The 17,148-nt window shown below is 36.6% G+C and overlaps 2 protein-coding genes across 2 annotated transcripts; one reads left to right on the plus strand and one right to left on the minus strand.

Annotated features, from left to right (window-relative positions):
* The first annotated feature begins 1,322 nt into the window (after window positions 1-1,322).
* Window positions 1,323-10,129, plus strand: LOC103964780 (oxysterol-binding protein-related protein 2A). Its single transcript, XM_009377749.2, is given in 13 exon segments — window positions 1,323-1,439; window positions 1,705-2,240; window positions 3,486-3,649; window positions 3,651-3,846; window positions 5,088-5,184; window positions 6,148-6,593; window positions 6,978-7,133; window positions 7,712-7,879; window positions 8,043-8,183; window positions 8,322-8,537; window positions 8,651-8,764; window positions 9,454-9,644; window positions 9,787-10,129. Coding segments are annotated over 11 exon segments (2,307 nt in total). The 5' UTR covers window positions 1,323-1,439; window positions 1,705-1,811; the 3' UTR covers window positions 9,634-9,644; window positions 9,787-10,129.
* Window positions 10,130-12,096: 1,967 nt separating this feature from the next.
* On the minus strand, window positions 12,097-16,912 carry LOC103964802 (protein NRT1/ PTR FAMILY 6.3-like). Its single transcript, XM_048579515.1, is given in 6 exon segments — window positions 12,097-13,308; window positions 15,002-15,521; window positions 15,524-15,572; window positions 15,974-16,013; window positions 16,266-16,443; window positions 16,550-16,912. Coding segments are annotated over 6 exon segments (1,788 nt in total). The 5' UTR covers window positions 16,677-16,912; the 3' UTR covers window positions 12,097-12,434.
* Between the last annotated feature and the right edge of the window lie 236 nt (window positions 16,913-17,148).

A 17,148-nucleotide genomic window follows, 5' to 3' on the forward strand; every position in this document is an offset into this window, starting at 1 on the left:
CCGGAGCCGCCGCCGTCTGCATTGCCGGAAACTGGGAAAAATTTCAAAACTTCATATCTTCTTCATTTCTGAACCAAAATTCCATGAAATTGGTACCAAAATGAAGCTTACAGCAAGTAGAACAAAACCTTACCACTTTGGAGCCCTAAAACCAACCGAATCTTGCCGGAAAAACCCACGATATTTCGGCCAAACCTCCAACTCACTGAAACAGAGCTTCCCGGCGTCCAAAACGCTTTAACTTTCTTCCCCGAGCTTCGTGAGGACCTCCTAAAGCTCCCTGTGACCTTAAAAACTCCTAAAAACTTCATGATCACGCGTGCATGAACAGTGCACAGAATCGAGATTCCTTGGTTCTCGGGTTTTTGAGGGTTTCACGTCCAACAAATGGTATGGATGAGTTCCTGAGCTTGCTAAGAATCCAAAACTCACCTTCAAACCTTCGATCCGTGCTTAGATGGTGTTCTTCGAAATGGTCCGTACGAAGAAGAAGAAGAAGAAGGAGAGAGAGAGAGAGAGAGTGTTCGTGACACAAAGAGATAGACACGGGAGTGATATGGGTGTGTGTGTCCTGTAGAGTCAACACCAAAAACAACAAAACAACACCCCACAACACCAAATACATCCAAGGGCATTTTAGTCATTTCGCACCTATGGTACAATTAATTCGGGACGGGCTGTCAAATTTTAAAAACAAAAATAAAAGACGCACAAGGTGTGTAGTCATATGCTATTTTTAATAAAAATAATATTATTCATGAAAGATAACATTATTATAGTTTAGGTTAATGGTAAGAGATCAAATTTCTAAAGATAATGTTAGAGAAACTAAATTTGTAGACAAAAAGGCTAGGAAGATAAAATTTGTAAACTAAATGACATATAAATTGATGATTAGATTATCATTTAAGAGTTAATAAACATGCTTATTTCCTATTAGTAACACATCATTTGGTTTATAAATTTTGTCTACAAATTTAGTCATGTAGCATTATCTATTTTGTAAACTAAAAGACATGAAAATTAATGATTGAATTATTACTTAAGCATTGATAAATGTGCTCATTTATATTAGTGACAAATAATTTAGTTTGCAAATTTTATCTACAAATTTAATATCTCTAGCACTACCCAATTTCTAAATCAAATTTTATAAATCAAATAGTATAATAGTTGATAATTGAATTATTAGTTAAATATTAATTAATTTGCTTATTTTTTATTTGTAATACATTATTTAATTTAAAATTTTAACCTCTCTAATATTATCTTATTATAAGATCAATAAAACTTAATTTTTACTTAAAAAAAAGATCAATAAAACTTAATGAGACTTACAACCTATGTCAAGTTTACTCGTATAAGAATCCCTACTTCCTCTCACACTCTCTCTTTCTCCCCGAATCCGTCTCAGTTTCAGAGCTCTCCAGTGTCCCCAGGTTCGTCTCCAACCCAGAGATAAAGTCTAGAGAGAGAGAGAAAGAACAAGTCTCTCTCTTCCTACTTCGAGTCTCAGAAGATTATAGATTTTCACTTCTGAAAACGACGATGATCGACATATGCATGCCTGCATTTTCCTTTCTCATATTTAATTTTGATTTTGATTGATGGTACCTGACATCTATACATATAATTATATATGTGTGTCTATATATATATATATATTCATTGTTCAATATCAGTCAGTCTCCGTTTCTGTTGCAGTTACTTCTTCAACACAAAGAGAATGGGGAATTAACTCGATTATCGCTTCCAGTCGTCTCTTTCCGCATTACGTCTAACCCGACGCCCTGTCGGTTCGGTTCGCGAAAATGCGGGTCAAAGAGATGCACCCGCTCTGCTGCATCACGCTCGAGAGCGCGGGTCTCGGCGACCAATCGCCGGAGATCTCGCTGTCCCGGACCCGGAGCCTCCCGGCGAGTCTGGCCGCGGCGCAGGTCGGATCTGACGCTAATACCGCCGGCCGGGCATCGGGATCTGAGGCCACCGTCGCCGGAGTCCTCCACAAGTGGACCAATTACAGCAAGGGGTGGAGATCCAGGTGGTTCCTTCTCCGAAACGGCGTCCTCTCCTACTCCAAGATTCGACGACCCGAAACGCTAAGCCTGTTAACCCCAAACGACGACGACGTTCGACTCATCGGCGAGATCTCCACTCACCGCCTTTCCCGGATGAACAGCGGGACGGGAAGCCGGCGGAGCAACAAACCCCCGAAAACGGTTGGAATCGTCCAGCTCAAGGTAAATGTACGTTTCTCGTTTTTCTCCTCTGCGATCAGATTGCAGAGCAGCAATGCTACAATCCGGAACGCCGAAGCCAAGCCATTTTTGTTGCTATTTCAGCAAAGCTTTCTAATATGGGGAGGGACTTGATTCAAAAATTTAACCAAAATGCTACCTTTTTCTCTGTTTTGTCAATTTGTCAGGTCCTTCTGATTAATTAGTTTTTAATTTTCTTGGGTCAGATTCTGAATCTGCAATAAACATGGACCGGCGGTTCACCGCGTTGTTCGTCGTATCCTGGATTTTGGTTTCTCTGATTTTTCTGGGTCTTGATTTTCAATTTCAATTTTTAACAGTTTAACTGGGTGTTTGTGTGAGTGGGTCACATCAGCAGGTGGATATGGGGGGCGATAGGCTACGTTGTAGACCTCGGTATTATCCTGGGGTCATATCACTGCTGGATTTTTATTCGTTGTAGACCTCGGTATTACCCCTTCTCAAATTTTAAATGCTTCACGTCACTAAAATAGAGAAGAAAACAAAGCGTGGGTTTCTTTACTTGTAGACGTGACTTGGGGTTTTCTTTTACTTTTTTTTTTTTTTGGTTTAAGAAGAAGTAGGGAAAGAGGGTAGTGATCGGACGGTGGGGAAGGTGTTTGATCTGAAAAATGGAAATGAGATTCTGTGATTTTTCTGGTTTTTTGTTTTTTTTGTTTTTTTTTTTTTTTTGCTTTTGACTTGGCGTGCGATTGGTTTCCAAGCCAAGGGTTGCTTGCGAGTTTTTATATTTTGATGGCAGAGTAGCGGTTTGAAAAATGGGTTTGGTTACACTGTGGGAAGACTATGAGAGAATTAGGTGGATTTGTTTCAATCCTTTTCAAAACCCAGGTTTTTATAACCTTGGTTTTTCTGTACTGTGGTGATCTTAGAACCGGAGGGAGGAGGGGTTGCCGACTTGCCGGTTTCGGGTAGATCTCTGATTTGGGTTTCCGAATTGATATCGAATGATCTCGCTTGCGATGCATTGTTGATGTCATTAATTTAGAAGCTTGAATCGTTTTTTATGTGGTTTGCAGATTGAAGGTGTGTTTTCTGCATTGATGATTTTCCATTTTCCTTCTGTAACAAGGAAATTGTTTTTGTTTTTTTTTTTATAGTTGGTTTACCAAGTGACTATAAATTTGTGTTTGTGTTGAATGTTAAGTGCTAATACTTTGAATTTCATGTGTAATCTGAAAAGATTTGTTTGAGTTTGTTTTGCAGATCTCATCCTTCCGAGAAAGCAAGTCCGACGATCGGAAATTTTACATATTTACTGCTACGAAGACCCTTCATTTAAGGACTAATTCAAAGAGCGATCGGGCTGCTTGGCTACAAGCTTTGGTATCAATTCGGACTCTATTTCCTCATAGATCGTTGAATGATAGTCCTCTCCGTTGTACCAACTGATTTATCTATATCAACCGAAAGACTGAAAAAGCGCCTGCTTGAAGAGGGAACCGGTGAGAGCATTGTACAGGACTGCGAGCAGATAATGCTCTCGGAGTTCTCTCAATTACAAGGACAGCTTAAGGTTATATGTGAACAACGATCAAATTTACTGGACACATTAAGGCAGTTCGAGGTAACTACTTTTAATACTACTTGGCACACTTGTTAAATATTAATTGAAAGCTTGCGCTTGCACATGATATCTTGAAGGGATGTGTTTGTCACATTGTTAATTGTAGGCTTAAACTTTACTCAGCCATGTTTCTTATCAAATTGTACTTTCTCACAGCTCTAACTGCAATTTTAGTCCTGTTCTTCTTCTACTTCCTTGACGTAATGAAAAATCTTCCTCCTGGTTGGATGTTTGAACTTACTTTGGTCAGAATTTGGCCCATCAGTAAAACTAAAGAACCATTGTACTCATTATCTTCACTTTGGTTTTGAATTTTGTAGTTACTTTTACTGATATTCTCAACTAATTTAAAACCATTGTACTATACTTTTATGGTCAGTGGGATTTCATTCTTAATATCTCATAGAACAGGTGCTTGTCATGGATGCACTCATTTATCGTGTCTAGCAGGACAATAATTGATAAGGGGTGTGCTATTCACACACCCCATTTTACTTCTTACACATCCCTTGTTAATTTCTATCCATTGATTTTCTTCAATTCATCTGATCTGACAACCGAAAATTAGAAGGGTGTGTGAAAAGTAAAATGGGTTGTGTGAATGTCACACCCCATTGTTAATATATGCATGTCCTCAACAGCTGGTTGGAAGAAATATAGCATCAGTTGGCTTCTTGTTGATTGAAATGGACCCAGTGTGGGACCCACCAATCAGCAGCAAAGCTGATTGGTAGATCAATTGCACATTTTTGAGTGCATATCATACATACATGTATGACCAAGATCTAACAGTTAAAAGCTCCTTGTACAGGACACTTGGGAACACCATCGAATATTCGTTTATAAGGATTAAATTAGCATGCTGGGATATGCTTACTGAGTTTATAACCACTTTTTAATTCTTAACCTATGTCAATAACATGCAAGCAAGATTCATTTACTGGGGTATATGTTTTATATGAACTGCTCCTAAGTAACAAGCTCTGAGGGCTTAAAGAATTAAACCATTACCATTTTGTACTTTTCTTTGAGCCTTAGGAAATTTCTGCTTTGAACAATTTGTTAGAGTATTAATGTTTCCATTCATAGAATATTTTTATTCTTTCTGGTGTTTTGTATGCCAGTCAGATAAAGTATAAAAGGGTTTGTTAAAATGGGTTATTATGTTCTTACCGTCTCACCTTTATGGTATAATTACTGGTTATGTAATATCATTAAGCCAAATATTTTTTCATATGCAGGCAGCTAATTATGAAGCTGAAGCCTCTGGAATTCATGACGGTGAATATCAATTGACAAAGCATGAGTATTCAAGTTTGGGACCAGGAAAATATAGTGGTAAACATTTTATGCTACCTATCCACTTTCTGATACTTTCTTTCATTTTCTACTTTTAAGTACAATACACTTTCCTTGTATAATGAACAAAGAAAGTTGTTATTCTTGAGTGTACAAATGATTGCTTTAGACCTATAGTAAGGCTCTCCATGAGATGTTAGCTTTTGACTCACGACGTGTGTTAGACTTGAACTACGCATTCCATTTTGTATTAAGATAATCCATTGAAGATCCATTCCTTAATAAAAAAATTTCAGACCTCTTTTCAACATGAGAGTTGCGTTGAGGATGTACACATTGTGCAGAAGATATATATGCATAAACACATATATCCTCTCCATGAGATACTCTCGTAATTCTGGCCCTTGATTCTCCGTTTAGTTTTTCAATCCAATGGCTAGTAAAGAAAAAAGAAGAAGAAGAGGTGTGTGCAGAAATCATGTCACAGCATCTAGCTGTTTGTAATAGAACTTGTACTGCTGGCCCGTGATTCTCCATTTGGTTTTCAATCCAATGACTAGAAAAGAAAAGAGGTGTGTGAAGAAATGATGTCACAGCCCCTAGCTGTTTGTAATAGAACTTGTCATGCATTGTTTACCGGTGGTCGCATGGGTTTATGCATGTAAAATTATGGTCAAGTGAAAATCTATTCTGTATAACAGATAGTTTTATTTGAACAAATAGTGCTACATTCTGTAATTAATGTTGACTGATTTCCAATTTGGATAGTTAGGTTTGAGCTTGTTGTCTTCATTTGACTCAAGGTGGCTGGTAATTTTAGGACCTAAAATGGTCCATGGAAAAACGTCTTTTTCTGTTCTTGCTTTGTTTCACAAAGAATTTTCTTTTGCTAATCAACTGTCTCTGAATGCTTAATTACTCAAAATTTCTGCCATCGTAGAGCATTGTTTTATCTTTCTTCTTAGCATTTCGTGATTTGTTAACATCTGTTTTGGTTTTTAGAGTGCAGCACAACTGAATCATCTGACGATATTGAGAAACAAGAGCTTGAGGAAGTGTCAGATGAAGATGAAATGCCATTTCATGACACAAAAGAGTATTTCACTGAACCCAGCATAAGTTGTGGGTCTATGAAAGGAGTGGTAAATAACGCTAATAAGCAAAGTGAAGCTCAAAGTCAAACTAATAATGGTGAGGAGACGCAAACTGAGAAGGAAGTTCAGGATTATAATTACCCACACGTTGAAAGGAGAAAAGAGCTTCCCACTCCAGTTGAGAAGGAGAAAGGGATCAGCCTTTGGTCTATGATTAAAGACAATGTGGGAAAGGATCTCACTCGAGTATGCCTTCCTGTGTACTTTAATGAGCCAATATCATCTCTTCAGAAGTGTTGTGAGGATTTGGAGTACTCGTATCTTTTGGACAGAGCATATGAGTATGGGAAAATGGTAAGGTTGGTGAGTGTGGGCTTTTTTACTTATTATACATTGCTGTCCTAATGTCATCTTTGTGGTAGATATTGTCTGTATTGATGACTGCCCATACAGTTACCATTTTTTATTTGTTTTTAGTCTTACAATGTAAATCTTTTGGTGGTTATATTTGTGGAATAAATTTGTTTGAAATTTGATGTCTAGTAGAAGTCTTAGGAGGATAGCAGGAAGAATAGACTATTGGGAACATTGATTCGTCAATTTCATGCATTAGAATAGTAAATCGAGTTTTTATTTGGCTGGAATGTGCACTAGAATATTTTGTAGCGCCTCAATTATAATTTTATTTATTTTTTGTTGAATCTCACTTTGTTCGTTTTTGGTCCTTTATCTTATTAGGGAAACAGTCTCCAAAGGGTTCTAAATGTTGCTGCATTTGCAGTTTCTGGATATGCGTCATCTGTAGGGCGGCACTGCAAGCCATTCAATCCCTTGTTAGGGGAAACTTACGAAGCTGACTATCCTGATAAAGGCATTCACTTCTTCTCCGAAAAGGTAAGGGAAGTAAAATAAATGGGCACGGGTGTGATAAGTGAAAATGAGGGTGACATATGCATCAACTTGTGACAAGCATATAACCTCTTTACGAGATTACCCAATTTTAGAATAGAAAACGCAACAGAAATCTTTTGACAATAAAGTGAGCGTTAATAATGTGCCATTTTACAGAAACTGGGAGAAATGAAAAGTAGAAGTATGATAAATTGGCTTGGGTTTGATTCCTCCAAGAAATATAAGAAAACGGCAATTGCCAGTCATGTTTGAAGTGGCAGTTATAGTGCCTGGATCTTCAGTTAATAGTTATGATGAGAGAAAAATAGGTAAACAGTGTATGAAAGAAAAGGGGTTCAAACTTTTGGTCAAATGATTATGCAACTTGCAACGAACTATTGTCATTTAAACTCTTAGAAAGTTTATTAAGAATCCTAGAAATTGAGAAAAGAAAAAAACTCAAAAAATGTGAAAATGTTTTTGAGAACTTGATATTCTTACAGTGGTTTTATATGTGTATACTTTTTTCTTAAGTTATCCTACTCAATCTAAAATATTTCAATAAATTTTACTTGATACAGGTTAGTCACCATCCAACACTCATTGCCTGTCATTGTGAAGGTAGAGGGTGGAAGTTCTGGGCTGACAGCAATATCCGCACAAAATTTTGGGGACGATCAATTCAGCTTGACCCTGTTGGAGTTCTTAGCTTGCAGTTTGATGATGGTGAACTTTTCCAGTGGAGCAAGGTATGCTTTACTATGTTGCGTTTTGCTCTAAATTGACAGCTCGTTAGAATCATTTTCTTGCCTAATATAACCACCAAGGTGTGCATTACTATGTTGCATTTTTTTTTTTTTTTTTTTTATGTATGCTACAAGTGTGCTTAAATATCTCTATGTTTTGTAATAGGTCACAACAAGCATATACAATATAATTCTTGGTAAAGTATATTGTGATCACCATGGTACAATGCATATACGTGGTAATCGTCAGCATTCATGCAAACTGAAGTTCAAAGAGCAATCGATTCTTGACCGAAATCCTCACCAGGTTAGTGGTGTGTTTTTTATTTGTGTCCAGTATGATGGTTCTATGCTGTAGAGAATGTTGAATTATTCTCATTGCTGTGTACCGGCCTGATATTGTGCTGCTGGATTGATTGCAATTGTTTACTCTACACCCACATAGGTCCATGGATTTGTGGAAGATGTCACGGGGAAAAAGGTTGCTACATTATTTGGGAAGTGGGATGAAAGCATGCATTATGTTAATGGTGATGGGAGTGGCAAGTTAAATCCTTCAGATGCTTCATTGTTGTGGAAAAGTAGTAAACTTCCTAATGTCACACGATACAACTTAACGTCATTCGCAATGACACTGAATGAGCTAACACCTGGACTGCAGGTATACATGATGTAATACATCAAATGTTTCATATGCATTTCCATTTTTCCCTTATGCACATCAAATTGTTTCTTATAGCTTTGTCTGATCCTGGGTATTTGATCACAATTAAGGAGAAGCTCCCACCCACCGATTCCAGGCTCAGACCAGACCAACGGCATCTAGAGAATGGAGAGTACGAAAAGGCAAATGCAGAGAAACAGCGACTGGAAAAAAGGCAAAGAATGGTATTTTGGTTTCTTTTCGTATCTTTTAGTCACAGCACACACACACAGACACCCATGCCAGCCTCATCGGCTGATTTTCTTTTTACTGGTGCTAGGTTTTACGTGTAGAAGGTAATCCGATATTCATATTGTTTTCCTTGGTCATTTTATATGGTTTTTCTATGATCTTCCCAATTTGAAATATTTATTACACTCCTATACCTAATGCGATCAAAGTTAAATTTTATACCATGATCACACCAAATGATGAATAATCCGTACTAGAGACAAGTCACTTGCCAAATTAGAGTCAACTGTGTCAATGAAACAACTTTTATGTTGGACAGTTGGAGAAATTATATTGCTGACATGTAAGAAGTTACGATACTCTTTGGTCAATGTTGATTGGTTGCATTGCAAGTGACTTCAGCAACTTCACCCAGTTGCAACGGGAGAAAAAAGCATGGATTTACTCTTGCCCCGTTTACTCCTCTTACGCTTTTACAATATATTACTCAGTTCCTTGCAGATTTGAAGAGAAAATACAGAAAATTATTTGATGCATTCAAATATACAAATCTTTAGGAATACTTTCAGTGTATTATAGTTTGCAATAAATATGTTTACGAGAAGATGGCATATGATTTAATTGAAATATTACTTTATTACTATTAATGCTGGTGATGATCCTTGAAACTCTCAATGCACAGTCAAGGAAACTACAAGAAAACGGGTGGAAACCCAGATGGTTCGAGAGAGAGGGTGAAGATGGACCATTCCGCTATGTTGGTGGTTATTGGGAAACAAGGAAGCAGGGAAAATGGGATGAATGCCCAGACATTTTTGGTGAATTTAACGAAGGCCTTGATGAGCAATCAGAAGGGTCATGATTATAATTCAGGTAGGTGCTTATTGTCCAGAAAACCATATTTTCGCAATATCCACAAGTCTCTCCACTTCCATAGATATATGATTTAACTCTACTGAACTTGTTCGCTAGAAGTGTCGAGACTTTATTATTTGTAAATTTTCTGATAATGCAGGAAACATAAATTGCCTTTAGATGGTCACAGTCGAAACGGCGAGCATTATAGCTTGGCGTTTCCTGATTTGGTGTTTTGTTCAAGAGTATGATCAGGAGATTGATAGCATCCGAGCATTTAAACGAGAATCCACTTTTATTTGACTGTAAGTTGATGGTTAGATTGTAGTCTTATATATATCCTTGTAATGTTGTCGTTTATCTAATCCCTCTCCCTCCCTCTCCTCATCTATCACATTTGTTGGAGTTTTTTTCTCCCTTTCTATTGGTGCCAACCATTGGTTGAGCATTTTCATATTTAATTGTATTCTCTTAGTAATAAAAAGAAAAATGTAGTTTTATCATCGTGTTGTATTTGGTTCGGGTCAAACTTAATCCGAGTCTGAATTCGATATATCCAGACCCATCGACTTGATATTCGACAAATTTTAATTTTCGAGTTTGAGTTACGATAGAAGACCTGAAATTATGATTACCATTTGAAAGTTCATTTACCAAAATGTCTAAATTTTTGCTTGTCTTTACACTTACAAAATGTAGAAACTAAGATGAGAAAAAGATGTTACTTAGTACTACGGTTTGGTAGTATTAATCTTTACTTGTAAGTGAGAGGTTTAGGTTCGAATCTACATGCGAATTCGATACCAAATTTGGTTGTTATTGTGTGATTTAGTCAAATTCTCTTTCTCTTAGTATAAAATATATCGTTATACTTAAAAAATAAGAAAGAGGTTATAAATGGCTATCAAAATAGAAATAACTGAAAGCTAAAACATCAAATATGCACGGGCAAGGATGAAATGGGCATGTAAAGCTACTTGGACCAATGTGAATTGATTCAATTATTATTACTACGATATAGTGATATTTTTATTCACTTGTAAGTTAGCAATCTCAGGTTTAATGATGTAAAATATTTATGTTTAGTTTGATATCTAATTATGCTTGGCCTACTGTGTTGCCTAGTCTAGTTCTCACTCGCTTTAGAAACGCCCTTGGTATAATTGCTTCAAATGGACAATTGACCTATTCTAATTCTAACACAAATTAGACTTTTTTTTTTTTGTGTCAAAGATAGATTTTGTTAAACTAGATGTTAAATTAATTATCGATGAGATTTGAATCCATGCTTTTATGTAAGAGTTCAACTCTTTTCCACCATTATAGTAACAGGCCACTTGCAGCATGATTTAGACTTGGATTTAATATTAGTTTTCATCATAAATAAATGCCATTTGAGTTTTTTTGTTTTTTTTTTGAGCAAACAATATTATCTACACTAAGGGAAGATGGTGTACTTAGCCTCACAATATGCTAGTAATAATGTGGTTTAAATTCACTTTTGGAGAGAATCAAACCTAGACCTCTTATTTATAAATGAAAAGAAATACTACTACACCGTAGTACTAAGTAGCAAATGCACTTGAGTTAGAAATGGGCCCTGTTACAGTGGAGTTGTTGAATTATTGTGGGAGAGATCCTGAACTTTTGGATAAACGATTAAATTTAGAGGTCCAAATGCTCTAAATTCCAACGGACAAGGATGCATCCCATGCCGAGACAGTGAAATAGCCGCTGGTTTTGAATAATATGGTATTACTATTTCTTCCATCATATTATTGTAAATTAAATTAAATTATTTATTTATATTATATTATATTCGAAATGGTTGATAATGTGATCGCTACAAATCATATTATGGGGTCGTTTTCAAGCCAAAACAATTGTATATCTCCTACATTACCTTGATTGATTCTGATTTTTTAACATATAAATTGGATTAATGATCCCCATGGTAATAGGGTAATTGGAAGATAGCTTGGTTTCGTGGTAAAAAAAAAAAAATCGGATTTGAACCCACATGGTGAAGCCTTTTAGAATTTAGGCCAGAAATTGAAAATTCGGTTAACTCTCTGTTAATTATTAGTACCATGAGCCACACATATTATGTTAAAACTGAAACTCTTCGTTAATTGTTAGCACATGAGACTTACATATGAGGCATTTTTTTTTTTTTTAATTATTCAAACTAGATGTTAAGACCTGTGAGGGGAAGGGTTTGAATTCTAATAATTATGGATGCGTTGGTGAATGTTCTATGACTAAAGTAATTAATCAGCTCCAATTACCCACTTTCTAATTGGACCACAAGTTAGAAGTCACATTATTGATTACCTTTTTAAAAGCATCTCCAATCGCGAGTTGCAAATTTGAAATGTAAAATTTTATATCTTATTTACATTTTAGGAAGATGTAATCATGTAAATTTGGTTTTTGTTCTAGTTGGGAGATGTAAATATGAATTTGGACACCTCCTCTTTCCAATGATGTATGTGTGTTATACATCTACATATGCACTCTGACTGGAGATGCTCTAACAGAGATTCATCTCGTATAGATGTAGGTTGGAGTGACAACTATTAGAGAGGTGATCAATAAAGTAATTAAATACAATCATAAGTACACAGATTATTGTATTCTAAAACATAGTCAAAGTAAAATTAAAAAAACAAGTGGAGTAGATCATTAGTGACCTTTAATGATTCTTCATTTCTTATCTTTTGTACATACAAGATTACAAGCTTATGTAAGAAAAAAAAACAAAAAACAACGACACAAGATAGGGAAGTAATTGAAAAATATGCATTATTAATGCACACAAGTCTCTACTTCCTCCAATTCTATGCCCTCCTCAGCAAGCCTCTTGTCCTTGTAGACATACCAATTGGCACAAAACAAATAGACCACCAAATTCAAAGCACTCAAAAGCGCCAAAAGCCAATAGAAATCATAAAGCTTTCCTTGGTTGATATTGTTTGCAAACCATGGTTTCCTGTCCCCTGTCACCTTGTGCACTAAACTCACCAACAGTGAGCTCACGAAAAACCCTAATGAGAGGGTGCTCAGAAACAGCCCTGTACTCATAGTCTTCATTCCTTTCGGGCACTCCCTGAGGAAGAAGTCCAGCTGCCCAATGTACATGAAGGCTTCTCCTGACCCCACAAAGAAGAACTGTGGGACCAGCCAAAAAACACTCAGTGGGATCTCAGCCTTTGGATTGCCTGTCAAACCATGTGCTCTTGCTGCATTCATACGCTTGACTTCTGTGAGTGCTGCTGCAACCATGGAAAATATTGAGAATACCAAACCAACCCCTATGCGCTGCAATGGGGTTAGTCCTTGAGGGTTGTTTAGTAAGTTTCTTGCAACTGGGACTATAATCCGGTCGTAAACCGGGACAGTTAACAGAATGCTGCCTACAAAGAAAGCAGTGAGGGATGCCGGCGGAATTTGGAACGATTTTCCAATGTGGCGGTTCATGGTGGTTGCTTGGGACACTGAGAATGTGGTCATTTGGGCATAAATTGTCCAAAACATGATGGTAGTGGCCCAGATTGGTAGCATTCTGATGATCATTTTTACTTCTTCAACATCGGTTAGGGTTGATAAACTCCACTTGTTTACGATCGCTGTTTTACCACCTTCAGTTTTTGGGTCCTTGATTGCTGCCTTATCCAAGAAACTGTACAAGAACAAACCAATTAATTCAAATTATAGACAAACCCTAATCCCTAATTCATGTTCTTATCAGGCAAATGTACAATTTCATGGTAGCATCGTTTCTATGCGTGTAATAAATAGTTTATTTCAACATATATAGATCCTCGTCAGTTTAAGAAAAAATTTCGTGAGAAATTTCTTGTAAGTTTTTTTCTTCGTATTATTAAAATTGTCACGTGACAAGAACTGCTCTCACTTAATCTTTTCTTAATTGATTAGTTCACCTAGTTACATTTTTTTGTAGTTTTACGTTGCACATGTGTGATGAAGTTAAGATTGAACAACTTTCTAGGTGCAGTATGGGAACTTAAAAAAGAAAAGAATTTCCAAATAATAATACAACCTTAAGAACAAGGTCACGTGAACAAGCACAACGGAAGTTTTGTGACTCACATGATCATTTTGTCTTTCATATTTTTGGGAGTTGTTTCTTATGCCAAGAAAATATTTTTCAAAAAATAATAGTGTGTGATGGAATGCAAAGGGAACAAGGCAAAGTGGCAGGGACAGGAGGTAGTGGTATATATAAGCAAAGGAAATATGTCCGTGACCGATGCGAAAGACAAATAATGTGACTACATGAGGATCGATTTAATTTCATGCAGGACAGAAAGGCCCATTCTTCGTGATATGCTTTTGATTCTCTCTAAATTATATACATCACCCCACCACACAACAAAATATATAACAAAATACAAAATATATGTCAGAAAATATTGGTCCATGATTTTTGTTGAACATTAATCTAAATTATTGATTAGATATTCTGATTGAAATATATGGTTTATATTAGTATATAGTTTCATAGCATAACGTGTAAGATATTCATAAACATATTGGTAGGTTAAAGCAAAGCCGGTAAAACCAAAGAATGCATCTGCGTGAATTCGAACTCAGATGAAAGTTTCAAATCTTTACTCGTTTTCACTAGACCAACCCTCTTGGGGTTAGTATATAAATAATTTGGTCAAAGATATATATGGGAAAAAATAAGACACAGAGAATTATGATATTACATATGGATGTATATGATCCCAAGGCTAAAAATGAATTATGGAAAAGAAAATTTGTTTCAAATGAGGATTAACATTTTATAAATTGGCATGAATGGGGAAATAGCTACATATATAGGAATAATAAGGGAGATACATCTTGTGATATATATATATATATATATATATATATATAGTTAGTTAGTTAGTTAGTTAGTTGATATGTATTCTATAAATTGGCATGAGTTTTTCAACAAAAGTCAGTTAGCTGTCTATTTTCATGGCCAGTTTCTCTTGCTGCAGGCCAATAACCAAGAATCTTATATCAATACGTATTCTCATTTCTCACAGATTGGATAATTAATGTTTCCCATTGGTTGGTGTATGTAATTATCCAAAAAGAAAAGGGTGGATAAGCCCCGTTGCAATTGTCACGTCCCCTAACAAGCGTCGGGACAAGGAACTCGAACATCACGTACTTTTTGTAGTATTTTAGGTGGATTGATCATGTTATAATTATCAAATTAACTAACCTATAATACTGTCAAACTGTCTCACTTTATAACTTATTTACTATTCGTTTGTAATAAAATCTTTATTGTTTGAAAAAAGAAAACTAGAAAAGTTGAAGCAGTTAACGGGAATTGGTATGTTGGAACTAACCGGAACTGGTTGCTATGAGGCAACTCCTGCTTCTTCTTCTTCTTCTTTCCATCATCTATGTCATCAACGTTGTATAACAACGTCAAGTCCGTCGGCAGTTCCATGTTCCTCTTCTTCCATGCCGCCACAAACACACCCGCAATCTGCGTCAGAGGGCTGCCAACAAGTTTCTTGAAACGGTACCGTCTTGTGCCTGACAAGAACACAATGAGGCCAAGAACAATTGCACAGACACAGATTCCATATCCCCATTGCCTCCCCAAGTTGTCTTCGATGTAGACAAGAACCGTCACTGCAGCGAGTGAGCCTATGCTTATGAAGAAGAAGAACCAGTTAAAGAAGTTTGCCATTTGTTTTCTTTCTTGTTTGTCGGAATCGTCGAACTGGTCAGAGCCGAAGCCTGAAACGCCGGATTTTAGGCCTCCGGTGCCGAGTGCGGTAAGATACAGGGCTATGTATAGGACCGTCAGCTGCTTCCCACTTGAAGTGATACACGGCAGGACAGTGCCGTCGGTGCATTTGGGGGTCGGAGGCTGGGGACTATGGTTGAGATGGTCAATACCGTCACACCCTATTAACCAAAACAAGCAATTAAAAAAAGAAAGAAAAAAACATAATAAGAGAAGTAGGGTAGAATGTGTGTGGTTAGTAACCAAGTGCAAGTTACCCAAATTAGAGATGGTTTGGATGTGCTTTTACAATGACTGAAAATACACTTTTGGTGAAAATGTTTTTGAAACCAATCCTTAGTAAAATTACAAATAAATCTTGAAAAAGCACTTAAAGTGCATCCTGAAAGTTCTTGTGGAAAGCACGAAAGTGCTTTTGGAATCCAAAAACATTTTATCTAAAAATGCTTTTAACCATTTTAAAAACATATTCAAACAAGTCATTAATTAATTATGAATTTATTTTGGTGTGGATCTATGGTGAGAGTACTTGTCAATGCCAATGGTAAATTAGAAGTCTTACGGTTGCTTGAATGGTGGCAAATATTGCTATCGTTAGGTACCTGTCAAGATTTGAAGACTAATGTTAGAGTAATTACACTTCAAATTATATTATAACGAGACCTCGTATGTGCTAATTAACAACTAAATCTAACCTAAAATGGGATCCCTTAGTATTCACTATTACTCAATGAGAAGTTAATCAAATAATGAGTGATTGTGATTTGTGAGTAAATTCAAAGCGCACATACACCAAGAGTGAGAGGACAACACAAGTGATAAATACAATGTGAAGCCAATTGAAAACTAATTACCTGCCAAGAAAGGTGTCTGCCACAAAACCGCCGAGCAAGCAGAGGATAAAGGAAGTGCCAAGAAAATTGGTGACGGTATTGGCCGAGGTAGCATTGCCCAAATGCATGGTACCCGTCAAATAATTCACCAAGTTCACAGCAATTCCTAGGGTTGTTAGCCTCTCACATGCCTCTCCACCTGAGAGTTTATAAAAATAAAGCTCAAGGATCAGTACTATATATGCAAGAAGCAAAGAATTAAAGGAGCGCACAAACGTACACCCAGAGCAGGAAGCTGGGTATACCTAGAATCATGGCGGCAGCCGTCCAGCCGCCAGTTTTTGACCGCTCAGCTGGGCAGCCTCTGTAGTCCCATGCATCTGGGAGGGTCAAAGTTCCCTGAGTTTCTGGGAGGGTAGTACTATCACTCATTGTACTAACTAATGCCACTAATTTTCTTGCTCTGGTTCAGGCCAAAACTTTTTGTCAATTATAAATTTAAAGAGGGCGAGAGTGTGCCACAATAGAAGCAAAGGTCTGTGGTCTTATTATAGAGGGAGATCATAGCAAGGAGGTTGCATAGATACAAGAGGAAAGTGATATTTTCTAGTGCGAAGGGTTTGTCCTAAGTTATTGTTTGAATGATGTGTCAGCGTATTAAATTGTATATTATACAAGACAAAAAGTATTTTTCTCTGTAAATAGATATGGATCGTTGATCATGCATACAGAATCCAGATCATATTTTGTTTGAAATGACACCTGTAGCCTAGCTAGCTTGATTTTGTCGCATATTTTAAGACCAAAAAATCATTCGATAAATTGGAATTATTAATCCCTTGTGTTATTGAAGGGAAAGGGATCAAGGTTTACATAAAGTGGAAATGTATGAAGAGCATATGCT

The sequence above is a fragment of a genome, unplaced genomic scaffold (assembly GCF_019419815.1).
Source record: "Pyrus x bretschneideri cultivar Hongxiangsu unplaced genomic scaffold, Pyrus_bretschneideri_v1 Contig14, whole genome shotgun sequence".
NCBI classification, from domain to species: Eukaryota; Viridiplantae; Streptophyta; class Magnoliopsida; order Rosales; family Rosaceae; genus Pyrus; species Pyrus x bretschneideri.